This window comes from Tinamus guttatus, unplaced genomic scaffold (assembly GCF_059628265.1).
Source record: "Tinamus guttatus ecotype Peru unplaced genomic scaffold, ASM5962826v1 Tinamus_guttatus_pri_ptg000364l, whole genome shotgun sequence".
NCBI lineage: Eukaryota > Metazoa > Chordata > Aves > Tinamiformes > Tinamidae > Tinamus > Tinamus guttatus.
Window position 1 is genome coordinate 824,967 of NW_028288898.1, and position 13,458 is coordinate 838,424.

The window sequence follows — 13,458 nt, forward strand, 5'->3', positions numbered from 1 at the left end:
TACTGCTTCTAAATCTCCTCCAAATGCCAAATGTAAATTAGCTTCCATGTCCTGGTTGATATGTTTAGTCTACTTGTTTAATGTGAAAGCAGTAACACAAAAATAAACCAAAACTAGTACACCACCTAATTGTAGTATAAAAGGGATCCTTCAACCTGATCTCTAATATAATGTAAATGTATACCAAAGCAACATTTTTGTTTTCCTCATTTTCACTCACTTGTGAGATTTCTTCCAGTTTGTTCCACTTGGTCCTGACCCACAGTCATAGGCCTGAATGATGAATGTGTACTCCTTCTGCAGCTCACAGTCGATCGGCCTTTTTGCTCGAAGACGACCTTCTCCAGATGTCTTGTTTAGCACAACGGCTTCAAAAGGCATTTCTTGCCCGTGGATTTTAAAAGCACAGATCTCACCTGTAAAGAATAATATGAAACAACCATAACTGGGAGAACTAAGTCACCATGCAACACAGTGACCTTGCAGATGTTACTCTTGTATATTTTCCATGCTGCTACAGGCGGGGTAGCAGAGACTCAGGCAGGGGTTTATAACACACTTATTAGGGCCACAAGCCACCATATAACATACTGTGGCAACTGTTACTCTGGTCATAAACCTCCCTCTTCCCCTGTCATTGCAGAACAGGACCAGAGACAAGCACCCTGTTTGGGCACCTCAGCTGTCACCACGCTCCCACACCCTAACATGAACCGCTGACTTGCCAGCAAGTCGCTCTCCCCACACTGCTTCCCAAGCCAATACAGCCCCTGGCTTTTTCACAGAGAAATACTTTGTAACAGAATAGATGAAGGACTACAAAACTGAGGAGGAAATAAGCAGCAACATAATAATATGAGTCTGAAAGAGAAAAAAAATAAAAAAGAGTTTCTAGTGATTGCTTCTTTATCCTTTGCACCGATGTCAAGGATATACATGCTGAATTCCTTTCTAGCCATTCCAGAATCTAACTTTCAAAATAAAATATTTATACAAATACCACTGTGGCTTAAATATTCCTGTGACACATTAAACACATGCTCTTTTATGAACAAGTCATTCTCAGGATGTGCATTACAGATTCAAAGCTGCCTCCTACTCACATAATCCTTTTCCATTTATTTCCAATTTACAGTTGCAGTCTCTTGGAAATCTCCTTGCCGATCATGTCTGAGTCAACTGCCAAACTCTAAATTACCTCTGAATCTGTGACCCCTACCTCATGCCTAGCTCTTTTCTCCATTGTAATGTATTATATATAATACATATATATATATATATATATATATATATATATATAAAAGGTAGCCAGGGACTTTATATAAGTTCTTTAACAAAAAATTATCCTAATTTCCCTGCAACTTCAAACCATTATCTGAAAGAATATTGTGGATTTCACTTTTGATTAACAGAAAATAGGTATGGAAAGTCTAATAGAAAAATACTATTTGTTCTGTTCTGAACCAGGGCTCTTCCTAGTTTCTTAATAATAAAGTTTTCCTCAGATGCACAATCCAGCAATAGAGATCATATCTTGAGTGTTTTGTGCTTATTGTTTTATTGATCCGCTGCTTGATTATAAACAATATAGCATTTTAGACATCTAAGCCTACTGTTCTAAAATATAAAAATAGCTCAGGAGAAAAAGGAAGAGTCTTCTCAGACTTAGCCTAAATGTTTATCATTTTCTCCTCTCCGAATTACGAGGTCTGATACAAAACAACCACAGAAACCGACCATGTTCTAATTGCTCCTCAGCAAAATATTTCAGAAATCTCTGTATCTCGCTATTCCACCTCCAATTTTGTCTTTTATATCCCTACTTGCCAAAGATAAAATATTTCCAGTTGCACAGGTGCTGGGAGATATTTGTAAACATTACGTTACCCTCGACATTACACTTCTAGATTTCGCTAAAGCAACCCACCTAGAAATAAGTATACATATTTTTAAAAACTAGGTAAGGCACTGTTCAGAAGAAGAAATCTACCATTGTTTCCAAAGAAATGAGTGATCTTTGATGAAAAGTATATATAAAAATGTATAGTAAACCTAACAGGTGTAAAAAAATGTATATATCTGAAACGGAATGGATTAGTAGAGTTATATTAACTGTAACAAAGCAGAAAATTAAGTCTATCTTTATACTGAGACAGCAAAAACACAAACATTTAAAGATTAAAGGTACAGGAAACTACCACTTCTAATAAACACCACTTTTAATGGAGCTGCAGGGCTTTTTTCTTTAAGCCCAGCTCTGCTAACCCAAGACCAACTTTAAGTCAATGGAAATTATGCTAAGCTTTTTCCCTGGGTTCGTAAACATATCTTGAATATATCATTCAAAGAGAAGGTATCCCCTCTTGCTCAAACCCATTAGGTAAATTATGGCACGACCACCTTCTAAACAGGGACACCATCCACCTTGCTTTTCCTCGTTAGGACTGGACTTCAATATTACAGTGCAAGTTGGCATGTTACGGCCCCCCAAAAGACAGTGTGGCAAAACAATTATCATAGGTATCATACGAATGGATTTGCAAACGGGTACTACGAAGATTGAGTGTGGCTGAAAGAAAAAAAAAAAGTGGTGGTGAACTGGTAAAACAGCAGTAAATTAGTGATATCACATAAAGCTGGAAGCATTTCATGAGCTTCTACAGCAATTGCATTCTATGCCAGCATATTTACCCTGAGGGTTTCCAGTCTCTTCCTATACAATCCTTTGGTTAAATGGTTTATTAAGATTTGTTTCATAAATAATAATAATAATAAAACTCTTGGCATTATGCTTTCTCTTCATATCATTCCGGGTAATTAGCCATAAGCATCAATTACTTTTGAAACCTATATTACATTTAAGTCAAAACCTCTGATGGAGATCCATAATTACCACCATGAAGATATTAGTCACATAATTACCTTTGTAGGAACCATAACAATTCAGGATATCCAGAAGATGTTTCATGTTCAGCAACGTACAAGATTTAGAGTGCTGATTTTAAGACTTAGTCAACAGAACTCTTCTATGAATTACTGCCTTTTATTAAAAAAAAAAAAAAAGAAAAGAAAAAAAAAAGAAAAAAAAAACAAACACTGTTTTCACTGGAAAGAAAAAGCTCTATTGCTACTCCTTTAATGTCTATACAGAATTATTCACTTGAACTCAATTTCAAGAGTTATTAAAAAAAGGCCTAATGCATACTTGCATTGCCTTTCACAGTTATCTTGGCTTTGTTCAGCTTTCATTAATGACAATACAGAGGCTCCAAGTGCAAAGCTGGGATCTTTGACATTTGATCATTTCCAGCAATACTTAATATAAGACAACAGTTATATCTGACTCTGCCATCAAAAAAAAAATTTAAGTTTCATTAACTGCAACCACCTTTCCTAGCATGTACTATCATCTCCCTGGGCTTACACTTGCTCCTTGAGCTTATGCAGCTGCATTCAGGATATGGGTATGCACACGTATTTGTTCCTGCCATTAACTTTTGAACCATTTGCTAATTCCAAATAAATTTTCAGAAGCTGAGTTGTTCCCTACATACGCTACAAAATTATGCAGCTGCACACCAGAGATTACAGAAATTTTGTAAAGGGCTACAAAAAGGCCCCATCTCCTCAGATACCCAACATCCCCACATATACCCTATACACACCCAGTAACAAGAAAAACTTCAGTTCTGTCTTGTACCTTCTTGCTACCAGTCAATCAAACAAAAGGCACAAATCTGCAGGAAACCAGGCTTCAGCAGCTCATGCTGACTGAAGGACTCTACTGGACTCATGTTATGCTGACTCTATCACTTCCTCAAGGTTTATTATATGTCTATACTTATTTTTCTCAAATAGACAAATAACAGCATAGCTCTATTCACAGTCACCATCATTAAAGGATGAAATTTTATACTGTCTGAGGTAAGATCCAAAAGACCTAAAAAGCAAAGCCCTGGCCCCATGTGCAGCCCTGCTAGCGCCCACGCAGAGCCCCGTGCTCTGCCTGTGGCAGATGCCACTCAGGTTGCAGCTGAAGGAGCAGACACAGACATGGGCACTTTGAGGTCCATGACCAAGCAGGTGCTGCAACCTCTGAGCACTTGCATGTGAATGACAAGGACAACACCTTCTGTTCCTTATGTGTATCCTCCAGCAACATGATTTAACTACGTGGATCAATCGCACTGTAACACAGAGATTTGAACACCATCAGTAAGTCGAGCAATTCAACTCCTCTACATACGACCCGATACTATCAGGTCCCCACAGATTTTATAAAACAGGTATGAATTTGCTCATAGATGTGACTCTTAGTATAACTAGAGGTTTAGAGCAATTCCTATGAATGAAATTAAAGCACTATTAATCTGAGTCAAATATCCATGTTTAACCCTTTACATGGGCTCTCTACATATACTCACGCACTGCCAAAGAGCAGCACAGGCTCTTCGAACATAGAGCCTCAAAGCTCTCTCTCTCGGCCGCTGGATGGAAAGCAGTGCAGGCAGCTGGGGCTACAGCTCAGCTCAAGGGCTCTTTCCTCAGGCATGCAGCACAGATTCTCTACATACAGTCACTGCTGCTTTTTCTAATAAGTTTGGCTATAGGGTTGCTCTCTCCCTTTGTTTTTCAATCCAACCTTCGAGGATAACAATTGCACAGAAGTTTCTCTCCGTGAATTCTGCAAATCTCTCCTGCAGTCTTTTGGGGGTCTCAGTGGCACTGTGAAGGTTTTTTGCAATGCTTTTCTGCTATATAATCCATGTTTATATAGTTATGGAACACAGAAGGTTTGGTTTGAGGGGAAGGATGGGTAGTTGTTTACAAAAATAAAGCCATCTAATCATTAGACATGTAAAATATCTTTAAGGTTAGGAACAAAAACATACTTTGTACAGCAATAACTATAGTACACGCTTTTCCAAACAATGGAAATCAATATTATTAGAAAGCATACTAAAATACTAACATCCCAGAAATGATACTGAAATCATCAAGAGAGGGAGATACTGATATCTTAATAAAACACAATTATTTTCCTCAAATCTGATTTTACAAGCAGCAAGATCAGTCAGCCAAGAAGATAAACTACTACTACCTTTAATATTCTATTCTCATGGGTTCGAGATTGGAAACAGAGATATTACACTTGCACTTTAAGTGATACACTGCTGCCATAAGCCCACACCTAATGAATCAAACTTCATTCTTCTGTTGATACATGGAGCAATTGCTCAGGATGAAAAGACTGAGGGTAGAATATAAAAGGGCTTTATCTGGGTGTCATCTTCATCCATGGTAAGCTTCCCAGGGATGTCACATAGATTATGAAGGCACTCAGCACCAAAGCACTTGGAAAACCTGCTCTAGAAGTTAAGGAACTCAGTGTAGATAGCAGCACTCAGTAAGAAGCTTGTTTAAAAAAAAGTGACCTTTAGGGACAAGCTCCAATTATAGTGAGAACTATGACCATGTTGTTCACATCACATCATCACGTGATTAGAGGTGTAACACATCACACTGCTCTCAGATCTGCACAAAACAACCTTGCAGTCCAACATAAACCAGGCAGAATTCACACGTGCCTGTCTGAAGCCTGCAATAAACAACAAGCTGGGACATAAAAAGATATATAATAATGAAATAAAGTGCCAGACAAATAAAGATGTAATTTACTGATGATTATACAGTTCCCAGTCAGGGTTTACTCCAAAGCACAGAAACATATAATATTGCCATTCATTCCACCCATCAACCAACACAGATCAAATTAACGTCAAAATAACCTCAAACATTCCCTAATCTTTTCTTCATTCCGTGTAGTTAAACTTGCAGCTAAAACATTAGAAAACAGAACCTTAACCTCCAGAAGCTAAGTGGAGCATATTAACTCTCTTCCATGATGCATCATTTTCTGATCTGTTTTTTCATAAGTGTCAAGAACAATAATAAAAATACATCATATTAGTGTCTTTTTTTTTTTTTTTTTTTCCTTTTTCACATAGGTGATCTATGTTTTTTGATTAGGATTAGCTTGGCTGCCACATTCACAATCAACCATTACAGATTTTCTGTTTGCATATCACAAATCTGCTTCAGCATATGAAACATTAATTTGCATCAGTCATTTTTCAGCAAAATCAGAAGCCCAGATGTTTCCACTGCCCTAATTTCACATCTTTGTTTGAAAGACGGTTCATGAAACTGTTTCTCCTCTCGATTAGTGAGGTCTACACTGATGAAAATAGGAGACAACTTGTCCTGTGAGGCACTGACCCATTTTGGCGTGTACATGCTTTGAAAAAGGTCAACCTACTTTTCTAATAGAGACCTAGAGGACTTTGCACATAAGATTAAAAAGGATATTACAGTGTCTGCAATAATTTGTAGCCACTAAGTACTGCTGAGTTCTCAAAAAACAAATGCTAATAGAATATATACAAGTAGCTTATCAGATCAAAAAGCTAATGAGGTATAAGGTGCCTGGAATTTCAAATTAAGTAAGAAGCAAGGATTAGGATTGCTGGTTAGCAAATGCTTACTGCTCACAGTCTGGTAAGTAAACCTAACCAAAATATTTTCTGCAGAAGTATAGATGTATCAACATGATCTGCTGGAGTTGGCTCCCTCATGAGATGCATAGAAACAAATAAGAAAACCAGGAGCACTATGTCACACAGATTAGAAAGTTAGCAGCTGTTAGTCTACTGAGGACTCAGCAGACTGACAGAAAAACTTATTTTTTAATTAAACCACTTGCCCTGAGGCCCTGTATCAAGGCAGACAATTTCAGAGATAAAGAAGCGCACACAAAGTTGTATTTATTAAAATTATTCTATTGAATAATAGTTATAATTTTAGACTATGGTGTCTTATGCATAAAGATACAATGTTCAGTGGCTAATCAGTTCGTTTTTCTGCTTAATTCTATTCAAAAATAGTTATTTGGCTTTAATATGGACTTTTTTTTTTTAAACCAAGAATTTTAGTTTGGCTAGTATATAATAAGTCAGTTCACTTTGCAAGTCAAAGAAGAGTCAGGTGTTAGGGCAATTCTGCCAAAATTTCAAAAGGACAAAATAATACCCAATCTGTAGACTAAAACAAGAAACCAGTAGGCTCCAAAGAACAGTGACGCAAAACAAGGGACTGCCTGTTGCTGGCAGCCTACATATTATTATCAATAACCCTGGGTGCTTCCAGCATGTCAATATTTTGAAAAAGCCTGCTTTTTTAAGTGCTTTTTCCCCTCTCCGATTTGTATTTTGAAAAATCAGACTGATAACAAGAGGATGCCAAAAAAAAAGGATAATGGAATCACCTGAGAGCAACATGTGCTCGTATGAGCTATGTGTAAATGGGCATCCGCATTAGATGAATGCAAGGAGCTCTACAAGCTAGAAATCAAACGGTCATGTCAGGATGGTGCTGGCTGGACCTAACAGGCAGATTCCCACCCATCTTTAGGTGAAAGGCCTGGACTGAGAGCAGGATAGGTAAGAAAGGACCACCAGAACCTCTGTAATCTTTATTTATTTATTTTCCTCCTAACCCCTGCTCTCTGAATGACAAAGTGAGGACAAACAAAGCAAGACTAGAATATTCTTCAGAAGGAGCATCCAGACATGTCAGAGAGAGGTGGAAGGCAAAATATCTCAGGATATTTGGGGAATTCTCAGCATCATCAGCCTATGAAGCAAAACATATGAGATTTGGATCTTCACTCTGGCTCCGTGCACAGTAAAGTATGTCAAGAGAGTCATTATACATCTCAGGGTGTTTCACTTTATGTGCACAAAAAGACAGGTGAGGCAAAACAACGGGTTAGGAAAGGGATGAAGTGGTGATCCCTCTCCAAGTTTTTTCACTCAATCGTTGTCTTTGCTTTAGCTTCTTCTTAACAGAAGCAGCTTAAATAAAATGCTTAGGCTCATTAACTCGAACTTGGCACATGGGCTTAGTCTCTGCATCCTGCAGACAGGCAGCAAAGTAGAACACTGCATTTCAATGCTACAAGAGCTCCATATGGCTCCTCCTGATCATGACTTCTTTTTCATTAGTTTTTAATTCTAGTTGTCTCTCTTTGGCTTGAGGAGTAAAATCATGTTTTTGACTAGATCTCTAGATATGATGAGTTACTTTGGACATAAATGCCTCTAGTACAAAGCACCATTACAAATGAAAAATACTAACCTGTCAAAACAGAGTGAAAATAATAAAATTCAAAGGAAAAGGTAAGTGCCAATTTCCCACTGCAACATCATTTGCCCTCTAATTTGTGTGCTTACTTAGAATTGAAAAGTATATATTCATATATATTATCAAAAATATCAAATACTTACCAAACTTCCCTGAGCTTTACAATCTCCTTGTTGTATCTCCTTGGCATATGGCTGCCATCACCAGTAAGACATGAAATGTCTTATTGACCGTAACCCAGTCAATATAAGCCAGCATTTTCATCCTCATTCACAGGTGGTTCACTAGAAAGAGTTTTTAATGGCACAAAAGTGCAGCTTTGCATAGGATTTCTTACAGTCTACTTATGGCTTGATATTTATTATCTCAGAGGTGTGAGAACCTCAGCTGAGTGAGCTGGCTACCTCGGTATTTCCAAAGCTGATCTCGAGCAACCACTACAAGATGCTTCTTACATGTTCCCAACTTCTGGTTCAGCTAATAACAGCACAGACAAATCTTTAAGCAATTGATCGTGCTGCAGCCACACGTTTCAATTTCATTTTTAGGTTGAAATACTTTTTGATTTATTATCCATTTCTTTAAATTACTCTCAGTCTTTGTTTTCTTCGGCATATTTTGTCTTTCCAAAAGACTTCTGTGGGAATTTTGACAGGTATGAATTTAATTACAGACATAACTCTTTCTACAGTCAACCTTTTAAATGTTTTAATGTGAACTCCCAAGAATGTTTCTGTATCTCCATTGATTTCAATGGCAAAAAGCAACCCGTTCTTAAGGGCTGTTACAATTCCTAATTGCTAAAAGCTAAGTTATTCTTAGTTAAATGACAAAAGATAAAATTACATCTGATAGCCCAGGAAAGGAACAACGGTTTCACTCTTATCAGATGCTGTTATGTACAAGATCTTACAGAGAAAACGGATTCATTTCCTTACTTAGTCTGTATTCTATCCTCACTTTCATTTTAGGATGCAAATATTTTTTATGCTTTACAAGCTATGATTGAACTTTCTCTGCAATTTTATGTTTAATTTGAAATTAATGGAATGAAGGATGCAACCATTAAATATTAAGCAATAAAAATGTAATGCCATAAAATATTGCACAGTAATAAATCATTTCAGCAATTTCAAGAGAAAATAAAAATCTATATAGTTTTTATTTATCCACTCCTCACCAATGTAAAGAAACAAATTATATTTGCAGATGCTGATGTAAATTAAAGATGTAATTTGAATATTCCTGGTAGGAAACACAAACAAACTATTCTATTAAGGTGCATGGATAATTCAAAGCCATTTCTGTAGCTACCAAAAGTACTACTCAGTGGTATGTGAACATATATCATGGCTGGACAAGCAGGGTTTGCATGGCTGTGGCAGCACCACTGTGCGACTGCTTAGCTGCCTTCTGTCCCCAGCCTGGGGAAGCGTCCCCAGCATTGACACGGCTTGTGGCACAGGTACTGACAGACTTGAACTCCTGCATGCTCTTAGTCGAAAAGCAGATGAACATGCATGGCAGGCCAGTGACTCTGATGAATAATTAGAATCCAAATGTGCATTTAAATCTGTGACCAGCTTAGTAGGTCTTTTGAAATGATTTCTTATCATTTAGCTTCTAACAGCAGCTTGCCCACTGCCCTGGCCCAGAAATCTCAGTCATAACTACTTATTCATAGCAGCATTCGGCCAACCTCAGAAAGGTGTTTTTCACTTTTACAGAGGTAAATGAATACATAAATAACATCAATAATCTATAGTAACAACTGCAAGTGCTGTCTTTTGAGTACAAATTTCAGTAAGGATCAATACCTTTTAAAACGTGAGCAACATACCCACACTTGTTGTTTTAACAGTACATATACATTATAAATTAAAAAAAAAAAGCCAGCCTGCTGTTTATAATCATTGGAGACCTCAAAAAGATGACATACACGTTATTCTTACCCCTGCAGAGTCATTAGAATTTAAACCTAGAAGAGAGAGAGAGAGAAAAAAAAAAAAAAGACAAAACAAAACGACAACAACAAAAAAAGGTACCTGAATACAAACCACACCTAATAAGTGATTCTCCTGGACAAGATCCAGAAATATTCAGGTATTTTCATGCGGTATCCATCATATAGATTTTATTCTCTCAGTTTGAAAATAGACAAAAAGTATAAAAGATTGTATTAAAATAGAACCAAAGCAGTGCTTCATAGTGGGTCTGGAACAACCTTTTACAGGTTGCACCACTGTCTACGAGAGGTCACACTTGCCTGCATCATCTTTGCTCATAATACCATTACATTAAAAAAATAAATAAGAAACACAGCAATCCTTTGGATTTGAAACAGGGAGAATACACACTGTAAATGACAAGGACAAAGCTAAACTTTCACTGAAACAGAAAGAGCCACATAGACAGAATATTCATCTAGTAGGTGAAGCGAGGGAAATATCTATTCCTTAGAATAAGTTAAGTCTCCTGCTACAGAAGAGCTGTGCTGCTACAGGGACAAACACAGCTTAATCACAGACATTAGTGCTGGTGACAATTACTCTGGAAATATTCCACGTATTTTCAGCTCTGCCCTTTTTTAAAAACAGCTTTAAAAACCCAATAAATTCAGCAAGTCAGGATAGCTTTTCAGATTCTGTGCTTTTTTAAAAACACTAATAACCCTGAAAGACAAAGATGCTGCTTTCCAGTGAATAATACGTGTTCCTCAGTCTGCTGCTTTTAAAGCATTTTGTCTACCTGGACTTGTGTCAGAAGGAATAATGGAGCTGGAAGCAAAACCAAAGCAAGAAAGGAAGGAAGGAAGGAAGAAAAAGAAGGAAAACTTCCACAGAAACATGCCCAAAGGGCCTTAAACAGCCAATGAGCAGGTTATCAAGCAGATCCCTGTTCCAGGTCAGGGGGACCTGGACAAATTGCTACCAACAGGCCAAGCTAAAACAAGTGGCAATGACCTGCCCTCCACAGAGGGGAAGGAAGAACCAGCAGCAGGTGCTGCCTGCAGAGAGGCTGGAAAGAGCTGGAGAAAGCAGGAAGTGCCACCCCATGGCCCATGACAAGGACACAGCACAGCCATGACTGCAGCCACTGCACCCCAAACCCAGGAATTCCAGAAAAACCTCACTACACTCTCAGGCCGAATAACTTGCGTTTTCACCCAGAGATTTTCTTAAGCAGAAGCAGCTAGATTTTCAAGCCTCAGAGCCAGTGCCCTGGTTCTACCAATTATCAGACACACACCAAAACTGCATTGTACAATTTATTCTGTGCAGGCCACGATCTCCTGAATTCACAGGTACCCATTTTCTGATCTAAAAGTTCTATAATATCATAACTTAATATCTATATTTTTTCTTTTGTGACATTACGAACCCCTAGGCATGCAGTGGAATTTTATACGCTCTCTTCTCACTGAACACAATTGGGATGTGAGCCGCAGGTGAGCCGGGCAGCCCATTCAGGCACATCACGATCCCTGCGTCTCCACCCTAATCCCCCCTGGAACTCCCAAAGAACCTCTTGGTGGAAAATCCTTAGAATACAGTGCAGAAATATTAAAAGCAAGTCGTGCAGTATCCTGCAAGTGTTACAGATGTCACCACCTGGCCCGCAAAATTTAGAAAGCAACTCTGGGCAGAAAGAAGAGAAAGATGGTTTACTTGTCTTTACTGGAAAAAAAAAACTCTTTGGTTATATGCCAATATTACACATATTTTAAAGGAAAACTGCTGAGCCACAATAAACACTGGAGCTGCATCTCCAGTTTTATAACACCATTATTCATTCTATGACTTTCCTTTAAAACATTTCTTTAGGAAGTAGCTAGGTTGCTCATAAAAATCTATGTATTATAGCCAGTGTATTTCTTAAAGAGTAATTTTGTTTCATGTTTAAACTTGAAGTCTCAACAGGGTGATTAAGGGTGAAGCTGATTCTATTGCTCACGGTTAAAGTCAGACAAAATTTCCTATTATAAGACCTATTTTCCTTTCTTAGCAGCTTTTTTGTCTAGTCTCAGAATTGCCCTGCTGTGACTTCCTGCACATTCTCCTTCAGTAATGTCATCAGAATCGGCACAAAGCCACCCAAGACACACGCAGACTCTGCTACCAGCAATTCTGACACTCTATCCTCACTTTTTTCTTTCAGTGTTCTTTTGATTTTCAATAAAGGCTTTAAAATGGGGTGGTGGACTATATATGCCAATTTGGTTTTCAGCTTCTAAGGAACACAGTATTTGGATGCATTCTACAGACTTGGCAGATATATCTAGTTCCAGCTGTGGAGAGCACTGGCAGAGCAGGACTTGCTGTGAAATTGCTTATCACCATTTGAGGAATCTACTAGGGTTAGGTTAGATCTGAAAAACAGTAAACAAGTCCTCAGTGCTTCCTAGGATGACATTTTCTAACTCCAAAATGTTTTAAATTCTTCTAGGAATTTTCCATAGGAAAGTAAAACAACATAAGTAGAATAAATGTATCAGCTAAAGTATTCACTGAACATGTTCACTCTCACATTTCTTGCAGACCACAGGGCATCACATTATTTTTGTATCACGGCTGCAGTCGAATAATTCTCTAAGATCTGAGAGAGAAGAACTAATCCCCAAGTCTTTATGTAGTGCTGCCTTCTTCAGACCTCTCAAGAAAGGAGGGAAACTCAGTCTGGTAGCACATAAAAGACCACCCTTCCTAAGCCTTGCAGGGGAGAAGAGAGTGGTACTAATCACATAGTCACATTATTCTCTCCTTTGGGTGAGAGGACAAGCACAGTGAGCTGCTAGCCTCCTTCACTGCTACTAAGTGAAATGTTAGGAATAAACTTCATTTTTTTCTCCCCCTCTCCTTTTTTCATAGAAAAACTAGGAAAAAAACTCTTAAAATGGAGAAAAGATCTGAAAAACAATTTACAAATATGAGGAGAGAGAAATGGCTGTTTAGCTTCAGATTCTTAGCATGACACTTTAGGTAGTCACACTCCTATTTTTTTTTTTTTTTTTTAGTAGTTCTTCTGATCTGGTGCTTGATTTGTTGGCTCCTTCCTCTGTGCTCCGACTCCCCTGTTTCCCATATCTGCCACTCTGTTGTCTGACGCCAGGCAAAGGATCAAAAGACTGACTGCAAGGCAGAGCACCCGCTCACAAGCGGGGCATTTCATCCAATTACTGCATGCAGCCTGCTCGAGTTATTCAAGTCCCTCTTCTGCTGTTCAAAACCTTATGAAGCTTTACTCCCAAAATAGCTT

The 13,458-nt window shown here is 38.1% G+C and overlaps 1 protein-coding gene across 1 annotated transcript in view; it reads right to left on the minus strand.

The window, feature by feature from the left end:
• Positions 1 to 13,458, minus strand: part of CLSTN2 (calsyntenin 2) — a 274,479-nt gene that overhangs the window by 74,495 nt on the left and 186,526 nt on the right. Inside the window, exon 3 of the mRNA XM_088530160.1 lies at positions 221 to 416. Within this exon, the coding sequence (XP_088386286.1) occupies positions 221 to 416 (196 nt within the window). The remainder of the gene's footprint in view (positions 1 to 220; positions 417 to 13,458) is intronic.